Raw genomic sequence first — 14,181 nt, forward strand, 5'->3', positions numbered from 1 at the left:
AGCCATGACCAGCACGACATTGATCATCAGCTACAAGTTCAACTTACACAGCTACATGTTCATAACATCGTGATCCAGAATTCGCCCGGCCTAGCGTCCAAACAATCCCAAAGCCCAATGCGAGGCGGGTATCAAATCCAAAACACCGCTCCAAAGATTCGGTCCGATTCCCAAATCGCAGCCGCATTGAAGCCCTAGCCCAAGATCCGCGTTGCAAATCCTACGTCTTCACACTACCCCCCATCTCAGTCTCCCTTCCCCTATTCCTCCCACGGAAACTCCATATCCTCGACCTTCGTGCATGTCAGATACGGCAGCCCCCCACACCCCTCCCTGCCCAAATCCAGCTCCAAAAAGTTCCTCATAAGCGGCTTGACCGCATCCCTCGCCAGATTCTTCAACTCATCCATTCTTCGCTCAAACTTCCTCAGATTTTCCCGGGTGTAGAACTCCGGGTTGATCTTCAAGAAGCGCTTCAAGTCGTCGTGGTTCAGGTATGCGGCGCCGCCTTGGCCCAGGAGGCGGAATACGCGGCCCGTGTTTAGCGGGGCGGCGTGGGGGGTGTGGGAGTTGGGCGCAGCGGAGGAGGAGAGGGCGAGGGAGGCGGTGCTTTGGTTGCTGCCCGGCCTCGCTGCTCCCCCTCCCCCTCCCCCTCCACCGCGCCTGCTACCCGCGTCCTTCAGAATCGGCGCGGGTGCCGGCGTAGTGTTCTCCGCGAGCCACTGCCTGAACAAACTCATGGCCAACCAATCCAGCCACGCGTTGGCAGGGGTAACCCTCTCGCCTCTCGGCGTCGTAAGCGTGAGTCTCCACAGCTTGGCCTCGACTCTGCTTTTCATCTCCTCGAGCTCGTCCACCCGATCCAGGATGAGCTCGAGTACGGACTCCGGCACCTGTCCCCGCAGCTGCGCGGCCCCGGCTGGCCACTGTCCCACCACGTGCACCAAGCTCTCGGCGAAGATGACGCGGCTCCGCGCCAGATGCCCCAGTTTGAGGTAGCTGGGCGGGTACTTGGCGATTTGCTTGAACAGCCGCCCTTGGAAGCGGAGGAGATGGTGGTCCACGCGCGGACCGATGACATCGAGGGCGTCGTAGAGGTCTGCGAGCTGGAGGAGGGATTTTGATTCCACGTACGCGTTTGCGATATTCAGGCTGTCAAGCGTGGGGGCGTGGTTGTAGAAGATGCGGAAGAGGTTTGAGTAGTCCCGCAGGAGGTCGTCGGAGGCATCGGCGGTGTGGGATGTGTGCGAGGTCGAGGCGTGAGAGGAGGTCGAGGAGACGCCTAGCGAGGAGAGATTCGCCATGCTGCGGAAGAAAGAGGGGGTTGGTGCGGGCGGCTTGTTGCGCGCGGGTGGGGGGCGCGCGGTGTGGTCGCCGCCGAAGAGGGTGGATGTGGGGGACGAGGGGTCTTTCTGGACGAGCATGGGGATGGAGTCGGGTCCGGTGCCCCAGTCCAACTCATAGCGCCATCTTCTTCGCGGCGCGGTTTCTGCGTTGGGCGCGCCGTTTGGGAAGCGCGCTTGGTGGGCTGCTGAACTGCTCTCGCCTATCTGCTGTGCGCGAGACCACTCTTCGCTGGTGCCGGCCTCAAAGAAGCCTGAGCATTGCGCTAGGATCAGCCGGTGTAGGAGGTAGCGCTGCTCTTTGCGGCCGGAGGCTATGACGATCTCGACGTCGCCCGTATGGCTGAAAATAGGGAACTCGTTGCCCTGGGAGCGGTGGTGTCGATGTCGCCGGGAGGTCGTGGCGCGTGAGTGGGAGGAGGTTACGGAGGGCGCTGGGCGGAAGGAAAGAGTGCGCGAGGCCTCGTCAGGATATGAGACCATGGCGTCTGATATGGCTACCTGAGTATATGCGGTGGCTGGGTCGAGGACATGGAAGGCCGTTAAGTGTGCGATTCGAGGTTCGGCGCGAGTGTCTGGTAGAGGAGCAGTGGCCGATTATGCCTCCAGCAAGTTATGCGACCGGGTTGCGCGCGCCGGAAGGCTGCTTGTTGTTCTGTTTGACGAGCTGCAGGAAATGCTTGAGGTGCAAGTGGAGGTTAGACTCGGCTCAGCAAGCGTGCGAGCTGGACCCACGGGCTATCGATAGGGTTCAAGAGATGAAACGCAGGGCGGAGGAGCGGTTGAACTGCTGAACTAGTGTGGGATCTCGAGTTTCAGAAGACGGTGGAGGAGGCGCAAAGGCTGGCGATGTTGTTTCCCTGCGGGATTCCATGCAACAGGCCAATGTTGCACTGAGAGGTTTTTGATCTGCGGTCATGCGTCCGCCAATCCGAGGCTTGAGGATGGCCAAGCGGCGCAAAGCATGCCAGTACGTAACCCGGCCCTAGACCATCATGTGATATCGCGCCATGGCGACTGAATTCCGTGAGGGAACGAATGGCTACCGCAGGAGGTTTCTCTAATGCTCTCTATACCGGCGACCTATATGGTCTATTTAGTTGGGAGTACTTCCCTGTGCGTCGCTCGTTACGCGTCACGGCAAGCTCTCCATACCTCACGCAACCACAGCATTCGCCTCCTTCTCCTTCTCCTCTTCATCTGCCACGCCGTTCTGTAGCCTCCCATTGCGAACAGCCGCCAGCACATCCCTAATCTCCTCCAAAAACCGATCCACCTCCTTTTCCGTCCCAACTGTAATCCTCAAGCACCCAAAGCACCCATACTCCTTCCCCCTAAACCTAACCACCACCCCTCTGTCCTCCGCCAAGCCCTCGTAGACCTTCAACGCGACCTCATTACTCGGCTTGCCCTCCTTATCCAACATCTCCACTAGCAAAAAGTTCGAGTCCGCCCCACCCAAAAACCTGCCCACCCCTTCAATCCCGGGCAGCTCCCTAAGCAACCTCTCCCTCTGCTCCAAAATCCTGCCCCTATTGCTCCGCATAACCCCCAAGTTCCTCTCCTCCAGCGCCGCCAGCGCGATCTGACTCGTAGGATTCGAGACATTATACGGCGCCTTCAGACTGTTGAGCAGCTTTGCGATTTCCGGACTCGTAAACGCGGCGCCCAGCCTAATCCCCGCGAGCCCAAAGGCCTTCGACAGCGTCTGCATGACCACCAGGTTCGGCCACTCGGCGACCCACTCCGCGAGGCTGGACCCCTCGGGCGCGAAGTCGATGTAGGCTTCGTCAAGCACGACTACGCCGTTCCATGTCGGGTGTTCGAGGACTTGGCGGATATCTTCCTTCTTTATTAGGTTGGCGGTCGGGTTACCGGGAGAGCAGATGTATACCAGCTTAATCTCCCCGCCATCCTCCTGGCTGAGCCGCGCGTTGATCTTCCCGGGCTGCAAAGCGAACCCGTTATCCGCGTCCAGCGGCACTTTCACAATCCCGACGTCGTTCACCGCGGCTGATACGCTGTACATGCCGTACGTGGGCGGACATGTCAGGATCTTATCGACGCCGGGCCGGCAGAAGGCGCGCAGGAGGGCGTCGATCGCTTCGTCTGATCCCACTCCCACAAACAGATTTTCCGGTGACAGGTCTTTGGCAGTGTGGACGTGCGTGTTGCGCAGGTTGCAGAGGGCTTGCTTCAGGGGGTGTTGGTGCGGATCGGGATAGCGGTGGAGGCCGAGAAGGTCGATGTCTAGGGAGGATTGTGTGGTGCCGTTGGCGGTAGAGGGGGTGCCATTGCTGAGTGCGCCGGTACTGCTAAGGGAGAGGCCGGGACCATAGGCGTTCTCGTTGGCGTCGAGGAGGATGTTTGTGCCGTCGTCTTTGTAGTCACTGAGTCATCAGCTGGCGGTCGATTTGGGTCGTGCATGGGGCAATTGGGGGCAAAGCTTACTCTCGAGCGCAGCGATAAGGCTGGAGGGCTAATATGTTCGGCCGCGCGCACTTTGAGAGGTCGAAGGGGGATTTTCGCGGCGCCATTGTTCTGATGTTTTGGGGCGCGTCTGAGTCGATGAGGGAAAACATTTTGGTGGGGCAGCTTGCGCGATGCGCCAGAAATCGCGGGGCAGTGGGAGAGCACCTCTCTGACCTCAAAACAAACATTGAGTCCGAGACTGACTTGTGACTGAGTAGGGTCCTAGATAGTTTCTCGCAAGTTCATTCAGTGAAGGAGCGTGTATTTGCAACCATATTGATTGATAGACTGTTCCAGCGTTAGACATCTAAAGAACGACCAAACCCTTGCGCATGCAATCCAAGCGCCGAAACGTACGACTTCTTTATAGACATAATGCGCTCCCAAAACTCCAAACAAGGCTTTATCCAACCGCACAAACAACAATTCCCTCCCACTACCTCTTCCCCTCCGGCGTCTCATGAAACACCCACCCCCCATCCCTGACCAACCTTTCCCTTCCCTCCCTATCCCTCTTCCTCTCCTCTTCTGTCAAGCGATCCGCCCCATTCCAATTCGCGCTACTCGTCCTGTCCCTGAATCGCTTATGGCGGTCCTTGTTCCGGAATACCTCCTCCATCTTCAGCTCCGCAATCGGACCGAATATCTCCGCGGGGTCTACGAGCTGCTGTTGCTGGAGAAGCTCGCGCAGCGCGGGGGAAGCTACCCACGAGGGAGCGCTGAACTCGTTCTCTGAGTCCTCGTCTTCTGAGTCGGTGGCGATTTCGGGGAGAGCGATGGTTTCGGAAGCAGGGTAGCGCGGCGAGGACTTGGGGCCGGCGGTGTTGGGAGCCGCTGGATGGAGGTTGCGGGCGGGAGTCTTGTAGGTTGGCGGATGGAGAGAGGCGGAGGGACCAGCTGGGTTGGGCGCGTCGGCGAAGGGGATTTTGGCGGTGGAGATCTTGGCCATGTCGTTCGGCTGGATGTTGGGCTTGGGATGTTGGAGCTGGTGCTGGCCATTGACGGTCTGTTTCCAGAGGGTTTGCGTGTGTGGGACGGGGTGAGCGGCAGGAGGCGGGGCGGTGGTATAGCCGTTGGGGAATCTGGTTTCCTAAGTCTGTTGTTAGCATGCGAGAGGGGCAAGAGGATTGACGAACATACCTTGCGGATGACGTTCGAGGGACGCATTGGAGGCGCCATGACTGAGCGTCGCGGTTCCTCTAGGCGCTCTTCTTCTTCGTCGATAGTCTTCCGCCGCTTCGCATCTAGCTGCTTAAAAGATGGTGGGTTCCGTTGTAAAGTCGGACGCTGCACAGGCTCGTCGTCATCCTCAGGTTGGAAGACTCGCTTCGGTGGCTTGGCTGGGTTGATCTGTGGGACTGGCCGCGCAGGTGGGGGTTCTTGCATTGTGTTCATCCTCGATACTGGTCGCGCCGCGCCTAGATCACCACGTTGCCGCGGCGGTGGAGCGAGTGTCTTTTCAACCTGCAGGGTGTTGGCGAGGTCATTGGCTTGTCGGCTCTGTGGACGACTAACCTGCTGTTGCTGGCGAGTCGGACGCTTTGTCTCTGCGGCTTTTTGGGCTGCCTTCTTCGCTTCCTGCTTGCGTAGCTCCTCTGCCGCTTTGCGCTGTTGCTCAAGCCGGCGTTCCTCCTCTTGCTTCGCGGCGCGCCTTTGCTCGAGCTCACGCTGTCGCTCAGCCCTCCGTTGCGCATCGCGCTCATCCTGTTCTCTCTTTCTCGCAGCTGCTTCCAAGGCTTTCGTCCTAGTCTGCGTAGAAGAAGCAGTGCGAAACGACTCTGTCGAGCTTGCGCTTTGTAGAGATGTAGTGCTCTGCTTAGAAGCGATGCTAGACTGCTTGGACGGGACTGCAGGAGGAAGCACGTCGTGGCTTTCTGCGGGAAGAGCGGATCCAGGCTGTGGAATCTGACGGAAGCTCTGCGAGGGAACTTTTATTGACATCGCAGCCGGCCTAAGCGCAGTAGATGGGTTCTTCGTCGGCTTGGCTAACCTGCCTCTAGGTTTCTGTGAGTTCGCGGTTGGAAGCAAACTCTTCGGTGGCGGTGGAGGTGGCATTGCTTCTGCCGCATCAGTCTCTTCATCGTGGCTAGGTGGATTCTCGGCTCTGCTTTCGGGCTCAGCCTTCTGCTGTAGCGCCTGTTCTTCAGCGGCAACTGTAGCATCCTTCTGCTTCTGCGTAACGGCCTTCTGGCGCTCTTTCTCACGCGCCTTCTCAAGATCGTCCACAGCACGCTGCCTCTCTTTCGCCTCCTTTTCTTTCCGCTTCTCCTCCCGTTCAGTTGAGCTTCGCGTCTTACGGCCCTCCTGGGCTCGAGTCGGAGTTGGAGCACTGTTGGCATGTTCAGGGATTTGAACCTCCGGATAAAAGGTCGAAGCTGGTCGGGTATGGGCGTTGGGGCTAAGCAAGGCATTCATTTGGGGCGCCTGGGCTTGGCTTCTCGTATGGTGAATTGCTGGAGATAGTGCTTCCATCTTAGCCTGAGCGCTTGCTCCTGCGCTGCTCGCGAAGATCCCCTTAGCGGATTTGAGGACGGAATAAAACTTCGCCTTTGACGCGCTCAACGGGCCATCAGCGAACTTTTTGCCCATAGGCGATCCAACCGGTGTTACCGACGATGGCACATTTGATAGAGGCGGGTTCGAGACGGAAACTGTCTTCTTGTGTGATAGCGGCGGGGCCATGGATGACTTGCCCGGCGATGGCAAGACAGAAGCGGAGCTTGACTTCAGGTGGCCAAAAGCTGGCCTAGACTTCGTTGGTGAAGCCGCTCTTGCGGGGCTCTTCTGAGGCGCATATGGAGCGTGATCTTGGGTTTCAGTTGCAGCCTTGTCCGGAACGCTTGCTTGACTCTTGTTGGAATGACTCCGCTCAAAGGCGGGTCTGGGAGCAGTATTGGCTGCACCTGTGGATACAACAGGAACAATCCAATCATCGTCATCGTCTTCCGTGGCTGGCACAACTGCAGCTCTCGGCTGTTCATCTGATTGCGAGAAGAGAGCGGGTTTCGGTTTCTCAGTTTCGGAAGCTGGCAAGTGTGCGTACTCGACCTGGGAGGCTGGATTGCTTGACGGTATCGACTTTGATGATCGAAAATCCTTGGTCTCCTTGGCTTGTCCGAGCATGTTTATCCTCTCATGCAGCCGCTGCGTGGAGGTCTTATTGTGCAGTCTTGTGGTCTCGGACTCCTCGCGCGCCATCGGAGGCCTGTTCTCCTCGTCCACATCCATGTGTTCTTTCGCGTCCGGCGATCCGATCGCTGGCACATGCTGTGAACCACCCAGGCTCTTGCCGCCAGTGAAACGGCCCAAGTTACTGCTGCGATATGATGACTTGTATTGGTCCAGATGGCTTGTACGAGAGACACGGTTACCAATACTCTGTTTGCTCGCCAATGGTTCTCGCGCAGGGAGGGTCGCGAAAGTGAGGCTGCTTTTCCGTAACAAAGGTTTGACTGGGCTGGAGCCTTCGGAGGGCGAGCGTACACCATCGACCTCCATGGGATCGTTAACGTCTTCCGCTTCGTGGAGAATGGAGTTCATGGCCGAAGCAGTCTCCGCGCCAACGCTGAATTGTTGAGACACACCCTTGCCCTCTTTACGGCCCTCTTCCTGGCCCTCTTCCTCGGCGTCGGCATTCGTAACCACTATGTCTACTTCCTCGTCCGGTATGGTATCGCCCTCATCCTCATTGTTTAGGTCCTCTTGAGGCGGCTTGTTGTTTTCCAGGACTTCCTCGGCCGAAACGAAAGACTCTTTTGTCGCTCGTCTTGCTTCTTTGATAAGCTCATGATCCTCCTCTGCCGGTTCAATGGGTAGGGAGGGTGCAGGATCGGGCACAGCAGGAGCCTGTTGCTTCAGCGGACTGCGCGGCGCGACCGGCACACGGTCAAGCTCCATCTCATCGTCCGTTGTTCCATGATACCCAGAGTCCGTGTTCTCTTTCCCAATCCCACCAACGCGATTTTGCGGACTTGCTGCGATCGGCGCAGCTCGGTTCGCGTCGTCGGGGACTTGGAAACGCGCGACACTTTTGTAAAACTGTGTCTCTTGCGCAGGGCTTGGTTCAGCTTGCGGGTTCGGCCCAAAGATATCCGTCAAGGGCTAGATTGCTAGTCAGTAGGTGTGATTGTCGGTATCGAGAGACAGCTTACAGCGCGCGTCTCTAACGGGTTCCTCTTCCGCGCCGTCCGCGGGGTCTTGCCGCGTAGCTTCCCAGGTGTCTTGAATATGTCCGCGACGTTTCTGACGCACGGTCAGCAGGCTTCTCGAACACCTTGTTGGCGAGTCGTACAATTGGTTCCGCGTAAATATCTCCGCCATATGCTCGTTTAACCATTCCATCTCATTGCGCACTGAGTAAGTGAATTCTTCCACCTCTTGCTCAATGAGTTCGTTGGCTTGCTGCCTTTCGTTCAGCAGCCATGGCGCAGAGCCAACCTGCGTCTTGGAGCGCGAGGAAGCCATGGCGACGCTGACACGTTCGATCCAAGTCCGTGTTGACGGCTGCGAAATCGCGCAGCTGGGCCCAAAATTTTGCTGAAAGGACTACCGATACAAGTTCATTATGAAGCGACAAAAGCGAAAGGAGCAAATCTAAGTCGTCGGCAGTATCTCGAGGTTGTTCGTCGGTTCGTTGGTTGCGGCGTCGCGGTTCGAGGGACCAAAACATGCCAAGGGTCAAGGTTGGCGACGGGATGCGCTGACGCTAGGCTGGGGAGGCGGTCACACGTGATTTTGGACTTCTCTCCACTTTGACCTCGGGGAACTGAAGCTCCGCCGCATCGGCACCAACTAGTAAGTACTCAGGTAGGCACTCGTAGATTTCTTCCTACATCTACTTGCATTAAGCCGCTGTAGAAACGTCTGTAATCGGGACTATTTTCGTGATCGCTAACCCCGTAATGCATGCTTGATGCGTCTTGTCTTTTCTCTCCGGTCCTCTTTGATCGTCAGTCATAGACTTCTTCCACCAAGATGGCGACAGTAAGATCACGTCTCTTTGAAGCGTGTAAGAGCATTTCTAGCTGCAGACCACGACGAAGTCCTAGGCCTTTATGGAATTATCACTCTCGATGCTTCTCCGTTTCACCGTCCTGCAAGATCATGGAGACATCCGGGTTCACTCCAGAACAAATGACAGTCAGGGAAGCGATCTCTAAAATCTGTTCAAACTTCCCAGATGTGCGGACTCTGCCTTGCAACGCTGCGTATGTCTATTGACATCTCTCAGGAATACTGGGCTCAACATGACGAGTCTGGAGAGTATCCCCATGAGCTTCACGCTGCACTGGCAAAGGATGGATGGCTAGGCATAGCTCTACCGGAAGATCTAGGCGGTGCTGGACTAGGAATCTCAGAAGCCACCATGATGCTGCATACAATTGCAGAGAGCGGCGCAGGCATTGCAGGGGCACAAACAGTACATGCCAATGTCTATGCCACGCAACCGGTTGCCAAATTTGCAACCCGCGAGCAACGGCAGCGTATGCTTCCCAAGCTCATCAGCGGTGAATATAGAGCATGTTTCGGCGTTACCGAACCCAACACTGGGCTTGAAACGCTGAAGCTTCGGACTCTGGCGAAGAGAGATGGCGACCATTACAGTATTACAGGCCAGAAGATCTGGATATCGTCTGCACAAGTCGCCTCTAAGATGGTACTGCTCGCTCGTACCACGGCGCTGGAGGACGTCAAGAAACCGTCTGAGGGATTGTCACTGTTCTTCATCGACTTTGACAAGAATGCCCCCGGACTCGAGCTCAAGCGCATTAAGAAGATGGGCGGCAGAGCTATCGATGCTAACGAGGTGTTTTTCGATGGCTACCGTGTGCCTGCAGACTCGCTCATCGGTGAAGAAGGCCAAGGTTTCAAGATTGTATGTGGCGCCCGCTCGGGTAACTTCTTCAAGATGAGAACCAATCCTAGCTCACACCACATCGCAGGTTCTCCACGGCATGAATGCCGAACGTTGTCTCCTAGCCGGCGAAGCTCTCGGTCTGGGCTATGCTGCGCTCACCAGAGCCTCGAACTACGCGCGCGAACGCGTCGTGTTCGGGCGACCTATTGGGCAAAATCAAGGCATACAGCATCCGCTCGCAGCAGCCTACATGAATCTCGAAGCCGCCAAGCTTGCAACCTATCACGCTGCTCGCCTGTACGACAGCAGCGTTCATGATCAGAGCATCACGCAGCATGCGATTGGCGTAGCATGCAACTCTGCCAAGTATCTCGCTGCTGAGGCGGCGTTTACTGCTTGTGAAAGAGCTGTGTTGGCGCACGGTGGCATGGGGTACGCGCAGGAGTATCATGTGGAACGGTACTTGAGGGAATGCTTCGTGCCACGGATAGCGCCGGTCAGCAGGGTATGTGCTCAACTCTCTTATTCACCGCAGCTGGCTGATGACACGCAGGAGATGATCTTGAACTACGTTGGCGAGAAAGTATTGAAGCTGCCGCGGAGTTACTAGAAACAAGTAATTGCAAGCCTTCATTAGTCAGGTCCGCGCAGAGCGTGCCTCGCATGGCGTCTTCCGTGCCCGTGCTCCGTCATTTCTCACTCTCTGTGACCCCTTCTCAGCGCTTTAATCAAGCAGCGGTTGGTGCATGACGTATACTTATTGAGTGAAAATTCCCAAGAACGAAGCCGTCTACAGCGGTAAGGTCCGGCCACAGAGATGAAGTCTGGCCACGCGATCATTATGATGCGTGCACTCGTTGTCATGGACTACGCTACCGTTACTGTGTTCATCATACTAGTCTACCTCTACAAGTCAAATATCTCTTCCGTTGCCCATGCCCGCTCCTTCCTGCATCATCACAGTCTATCATAGTCCACCTCAACACAAAGAAGTACACCACAGCACCACTTCCTGCACCGCTACAAACCTACAACGAATAACCTCAACCGTCACGGACACCTGTTCGATCAACTCGCTGATCACACCACAATCATGTGCCACCACCAACCCTCCCGCTGCTTCTGCGGTGCAACCCTCATCCTCAAGACTGCCCGCTGCGCCGCAGCGAAACCCGACCATCCCTGCGCCTTCCCAGACCCAGTAACCATCCTCATCGCAAATGTCGAAGAAGACTGCTACCGCCCCTGCTGCGCCAACGCCGATAGAGATCCCACCCTCCAATCAGACGAAGAGCCCATCCTCAGCCCCCAGTCCGACGAAGAGCGCGTCCTTCCCTGTCAGCCAGATGAAGGTCCCTCCAGATCCAACGCAAGCCCAGCCACAACTGCAGCCACGCTAACCGCCATCCGCGCCTCCCTCGACATCCTCCAGGCCGCGCTGTTCATGGCACAAGAAGACGGATTGGTCGGGCGGCGCGCAGCTACCTTGTACCCCGTCGAAAGCCGCAGCTCAGACGCGCATGCTGGTATCCTGCGTGCCCTGCACGATGCACAGCGGAGCGCAACGGCTGTGTTCAGGGAAGGGGTGGGGTACCGCGTTTCGCAGTGCCAAGATGGTGGCCAGGCAGGCCGTGGAGGCCGGGTCGGTGAGGAATGGGAGGAGCCAGAAGTGCTTTACAGGCTGAACATGCAAGCGCGTCTGGCGGTGCGGCGAGCGGTATGGGCTCGGGAGGCGCTGCGAGATGCTGCTCCGCTAGCCCGAGAGGCCGATCAGCCAGGTTGTGGAGGTCAACAAGGGCATCACAGCGGAGGCGCAGGCGGAGATCGATGCTATGAACGCAGCGCGCGCGGCCCGCTGGTCCGTGCGGCCTCAGGGGGCGGAGTTTAGGGAGGAGTTTAACCCTAGAAGGGACTACGGCTGGAGCGCCCGTCGTCCAAGGTGCTCGTAGGTAGAGAGGGGGTCTTGGCTTCGGCTGCGTGCCAACTGGCGGGAGGATCTTGAGGTTGGGGAACTGAAGGCTGCTTGTATGATACTATTTGCTTGAGGTCGAGAATTGGAAGGTGTTTGATACTGAGTTGTCCTGTGCTGACTATTTGTGCTGACCTGGTCCCTTGCTATGGCTTTGTTCTCCCACCGACCTCGATAGGGGCCTTTGCCCTAACACTGCTGAGTTGCCCATCTGTGAGCCACGAAACTGCACGCTGTGCCAATGGAGCCCGGTTCGGGGCGGTCATGGACCGCGTGTTTGTGGACCAACTTCATTTTACAGTACTTCGCCTGCGTCTTCTCCCGCCAACGAATCGTGTAGTGGACAAATTGAGAGTCAAAACCTACGGGTTTGCTAGAGATAACACCTCCGAGAGACTCTCCAAGGTTTCCTATTTGCTGCGTGTACTGTAAGAGATGAGCTACGCTGATCCGCAAAGGATGAGGCGTCGCGAGTAGGCTAGATGAAGTACACGGTAGCATGGCTCAGAATGGGTGATACGTATAGCTGGTTTCATTGACCTTTTTTCATTCGCGGTACGAGCGCGCAGTATGAAACGTAGATCACATTATTAGATCTAACGCATGATACCCATCCAGCTGCATGCTACTCAAAAACGCTCAGCTTGCTGGCATCATTTAGCGGTCATTCCTCAGAATCTCAGAACCCGTTCATTGTCCAACGTCGTTGAATGGATTTGCCCAGGATAAAGCAGCACTACAGCAGAGGATGTTGGAGACGGGAATGGTGAGCCAAAGATGAAGGTTAGCGCCGTCGGACGTCGGCGAATCTTGGCAGCGCCAGAAATAGAAGAGGCTTGTCTGTTTTGGGTCGGTCAATGCGGCGGCACGAGCGTGGCTGTGACCCTTTGTGACATCGATGCCTAGCCCTCTTAACACCTTCAGCTTACGACGACCAAACACCACCTCTCCTTTTCTCAAAGACAACTTCACCTTCTACCGTACAAACCCTTTCATCTACATTCTCTCTTAGTTTCTCACAGCACAGGATACAACAAAGTCGCGATGCAAGGTCAGCTTCTGAATCACCTCGTCAGCCGGGGTTGCCGAACCGCCTCCGCTGCTCTTGCGAAGCACAATCAGCAGCAAGATGCACCTTCAAACTTGGAGGTCTCTCCATGGGGCCTAGCTGCGGTTATTTTCACTTTATTTGCGTTCATCGGCCTCGTCCTTTCTGTATGTTGTATCTCCTACCTAGAGCCGAATGCTCTGCTACGCGTCTGCCACTAACAGCATCACCCACAGGTTCAATACACTCTCGGCCATGTTGTAGCCTCACTTACTATGATCGAGACTCCCACTGCCGCTATCACGATTGAGACCCCCGCCGAACACGATGAACCCGACTCGCCGCTCTCGAAGGGCGAGGCTGAGAAGGAAAACCTGCTCGACGCCGAACAACCCGTCATCGAAGTCGTCCACATCCAACCTATCACTAGGAGCATCATCACAACTATGCGCCACCTGACCGCTCAAGCTGGTTTCAGATCTCGCTGGAGGGGCCTTGGCGGCGCCATTATCTACGGCACGGCCTTCCACTTCCTCTCGAACCTCGTTTTCGCTGTTGTACCCACGATCCCCGGCCGCTTCCTCGGCGAGATCGCCGCGACCATGATCCTCGCGCGCCACCACATGGCCTGGACGCACGCCATGATCAGCACGCCGTCCTCGAAGCCGTACCTCTCGCGCGTCCTCCCTCGCTCCACCTGGAAGGCTGTTGCTTTCCCCGCAGCCGCCTGCTTCATCGTCACCGACCTCGCTCTCTTTGTCGCCGCTGGCTTCACGCACATCATCTTCTTCCAGGTCGATATCCCCAACGTCGAGCGCGGCTCCGGGACTGATATCGCGATTTGGGCCATCAAGATCATTGCCGCCATTACTGTTGGCGTCTGCGCAGTCCTCTTCGTCGCTATCCCTGCCCATGTTACTTTGACCCGCATCGAGGCGTCCCTGTTGCCTGAGGAGGAGGACACCATTGTGCCATTCGACCGCTCATTTGGCGGGAGGGTCGTCCCGGCTGTCATTGGCGGCACTGGCGCGATCGGCTTCCTTGAGGCATGGAAGACATTCAACTGGGAGGCCAGGCGTAGGGTTGTGAAGCTCTACATCAAGATCTTCTTCGTCACTTGCGCGATCTTATTTGTCGGGGCACATGTTGTTGCGGCTGTGGCTTATGCGGCTATCGGCCCGGAGGTGTTGAGGACGGGCTTTGCGCAGGTGCACGCCATGAGGGGTTGATCACCAGTCGCCTCTGAACGAGAAGGGTCTGGACATTCGGCACTATGCCTTGCCGGAGGTCCTCCTAGAGTTCCCGCTGCTATGGAGGGTGTGGGTAGATAGTTTCACGGCTCAAGGTTAATTTGCGGTACGGCTGCGGTTGATGCAAGGGGACTTTGGCGCTCTGCCGGCGGCTTGTTTACATACACTACTTTTCTATACTCTATTCAAGGACATCCTACATGATGATCGTGAGACTTCTTCGGATCTCACGTGCGTGCAAT

The 14,181-nt window shown here is 56.8% G+C and overlaps 6 protein-coding genes across 6 annotated transcripts; 3 read left to right on the forward strand and 3 right to left on the reverse strand.

Moving 5' to 3' along the window:
- Positions 1-260: 260 nt before the first annotated feature.
- W97_08669 (uncharacterized protein) lies at positions 261-1,826 on the reverse strand (the record flags this gene model as incomplete). Its single annotated transcript, XM_007786536.1, has 1 exon — positions 261-1,826. One exon carries the CDS (start codon positions 1,824-1,826, stop codon positions 261-263), a length of 1,566 nt encoding a protein of 521 aa, XP_007784726.1.
- Positions 1,827-2,499: 673 nt separating this feature from the next.
- Positions 2,500-3,880, reverse strand: W97_08670 (histidinol-phosphate aminotransferase; the record flags this gene model as incomplete). The annotated part of the gene is made up of 2 exons (XM_007786537.1): positions 2,500-3,733; positions 3,795-3,880. 2 exons carry the CDS (start codon positions 3,878-3,880, stop codon positions 2,500-2,502), a joined length of 1,320 nt encoding a protein of 439 aa, XP_007784727.1.
- A 371-nt stretch (positions 3,881-4,251) lies between these two features.
- On the reverse strand, positions 4,252-8,279 carry W97_08671 (uncharacterized protein; the record flags this gene model as incomplete). The annotated part of the gene is made up of 5 exons (XM_007786538.1): positions 4,252-4,905; positions 4,956-7,499; positions 7,545-7,916; positions 7,967-8,057; positions 8,107-8,279. The coding sequence occupies 5 exons, from the start codon at positions 8,277-8,279 to the stop codon at positions 4,252-4,254; spliced, it is 3,834 nt and encodes a 1,277-aa protein (XP_007784728.1).
- A 745-nt stretch (positions 8,280-9,024) lies between these two features.
- W97_08672 (acyl-CoA dehydrogenase) lies at positions 9,025-10,282 on the forward strand (the record flags this gene model as incomplete). Its single annotated transcript, XM_007786539.1, has 3 exons — positions 9,025-9,690; positions 9,758-10,177; positions 10,226-10,282. The coding sequence occupies 3 exons, from the start codon at positions 9,025-9,027 to the stop codon at positions 10,280-10,282; spliced, it is 1,143 nt and encodes a 380-aa protein (XP_007784729.1).
- A 483-nt stretch (positions 10,283-10,765) lies between these two features.
- On the forward strand, positions 10,766-11,621 carry W97_08673 (uncharacterized protein; the record flags this gene model as incomplete). The annotated part of the gene is made up of 2 exons (XM_007786540.1): positions 10,766-11,377; positions 11,430-11,621. The coding sequence occupies 2 exons, from the start codon at positions 10,766-10,768 to the stop codon at positions 11,619-11,621; spliced, it is 804 nt and encodes a 267-aa protein (XP_007784730.1).
- Positions 11,622-12,964: 1,343 nt separating this feature from the next.
- On the forward strand, positions 12,965-13,918 carry W97_08674 (uncharacterized protein; the record flags this gene model as incomplete). The annotated part of the gene is made up of 1 exon (XM_007786541.1): positions 12,965-13,918. The coding sequence occupies one exon, from the start codon at positions 12,965-12,967 to the stop codon at positions 13,916-13,918; it is 954 nt and encodes a 317-aa protein (XP_007784731.1).
- Between the last annotated feature and the right edge of the window lie 263 nt (positions 13,919-14,181).

The sequence above is a fragment of the Coniosporium apollinis genome (assembly GCF_000281105.1).
Source record: "Coniosporium apollinis CBS 100218 chromosome Unknown supercont1.60, whole genome shotgun sequence".
Classification (NCBI taxonomy): Eukaryota; Fungi; Ascomycota; class Dothideomycetes; genus Coniosporium; species Coniosporium apollinis.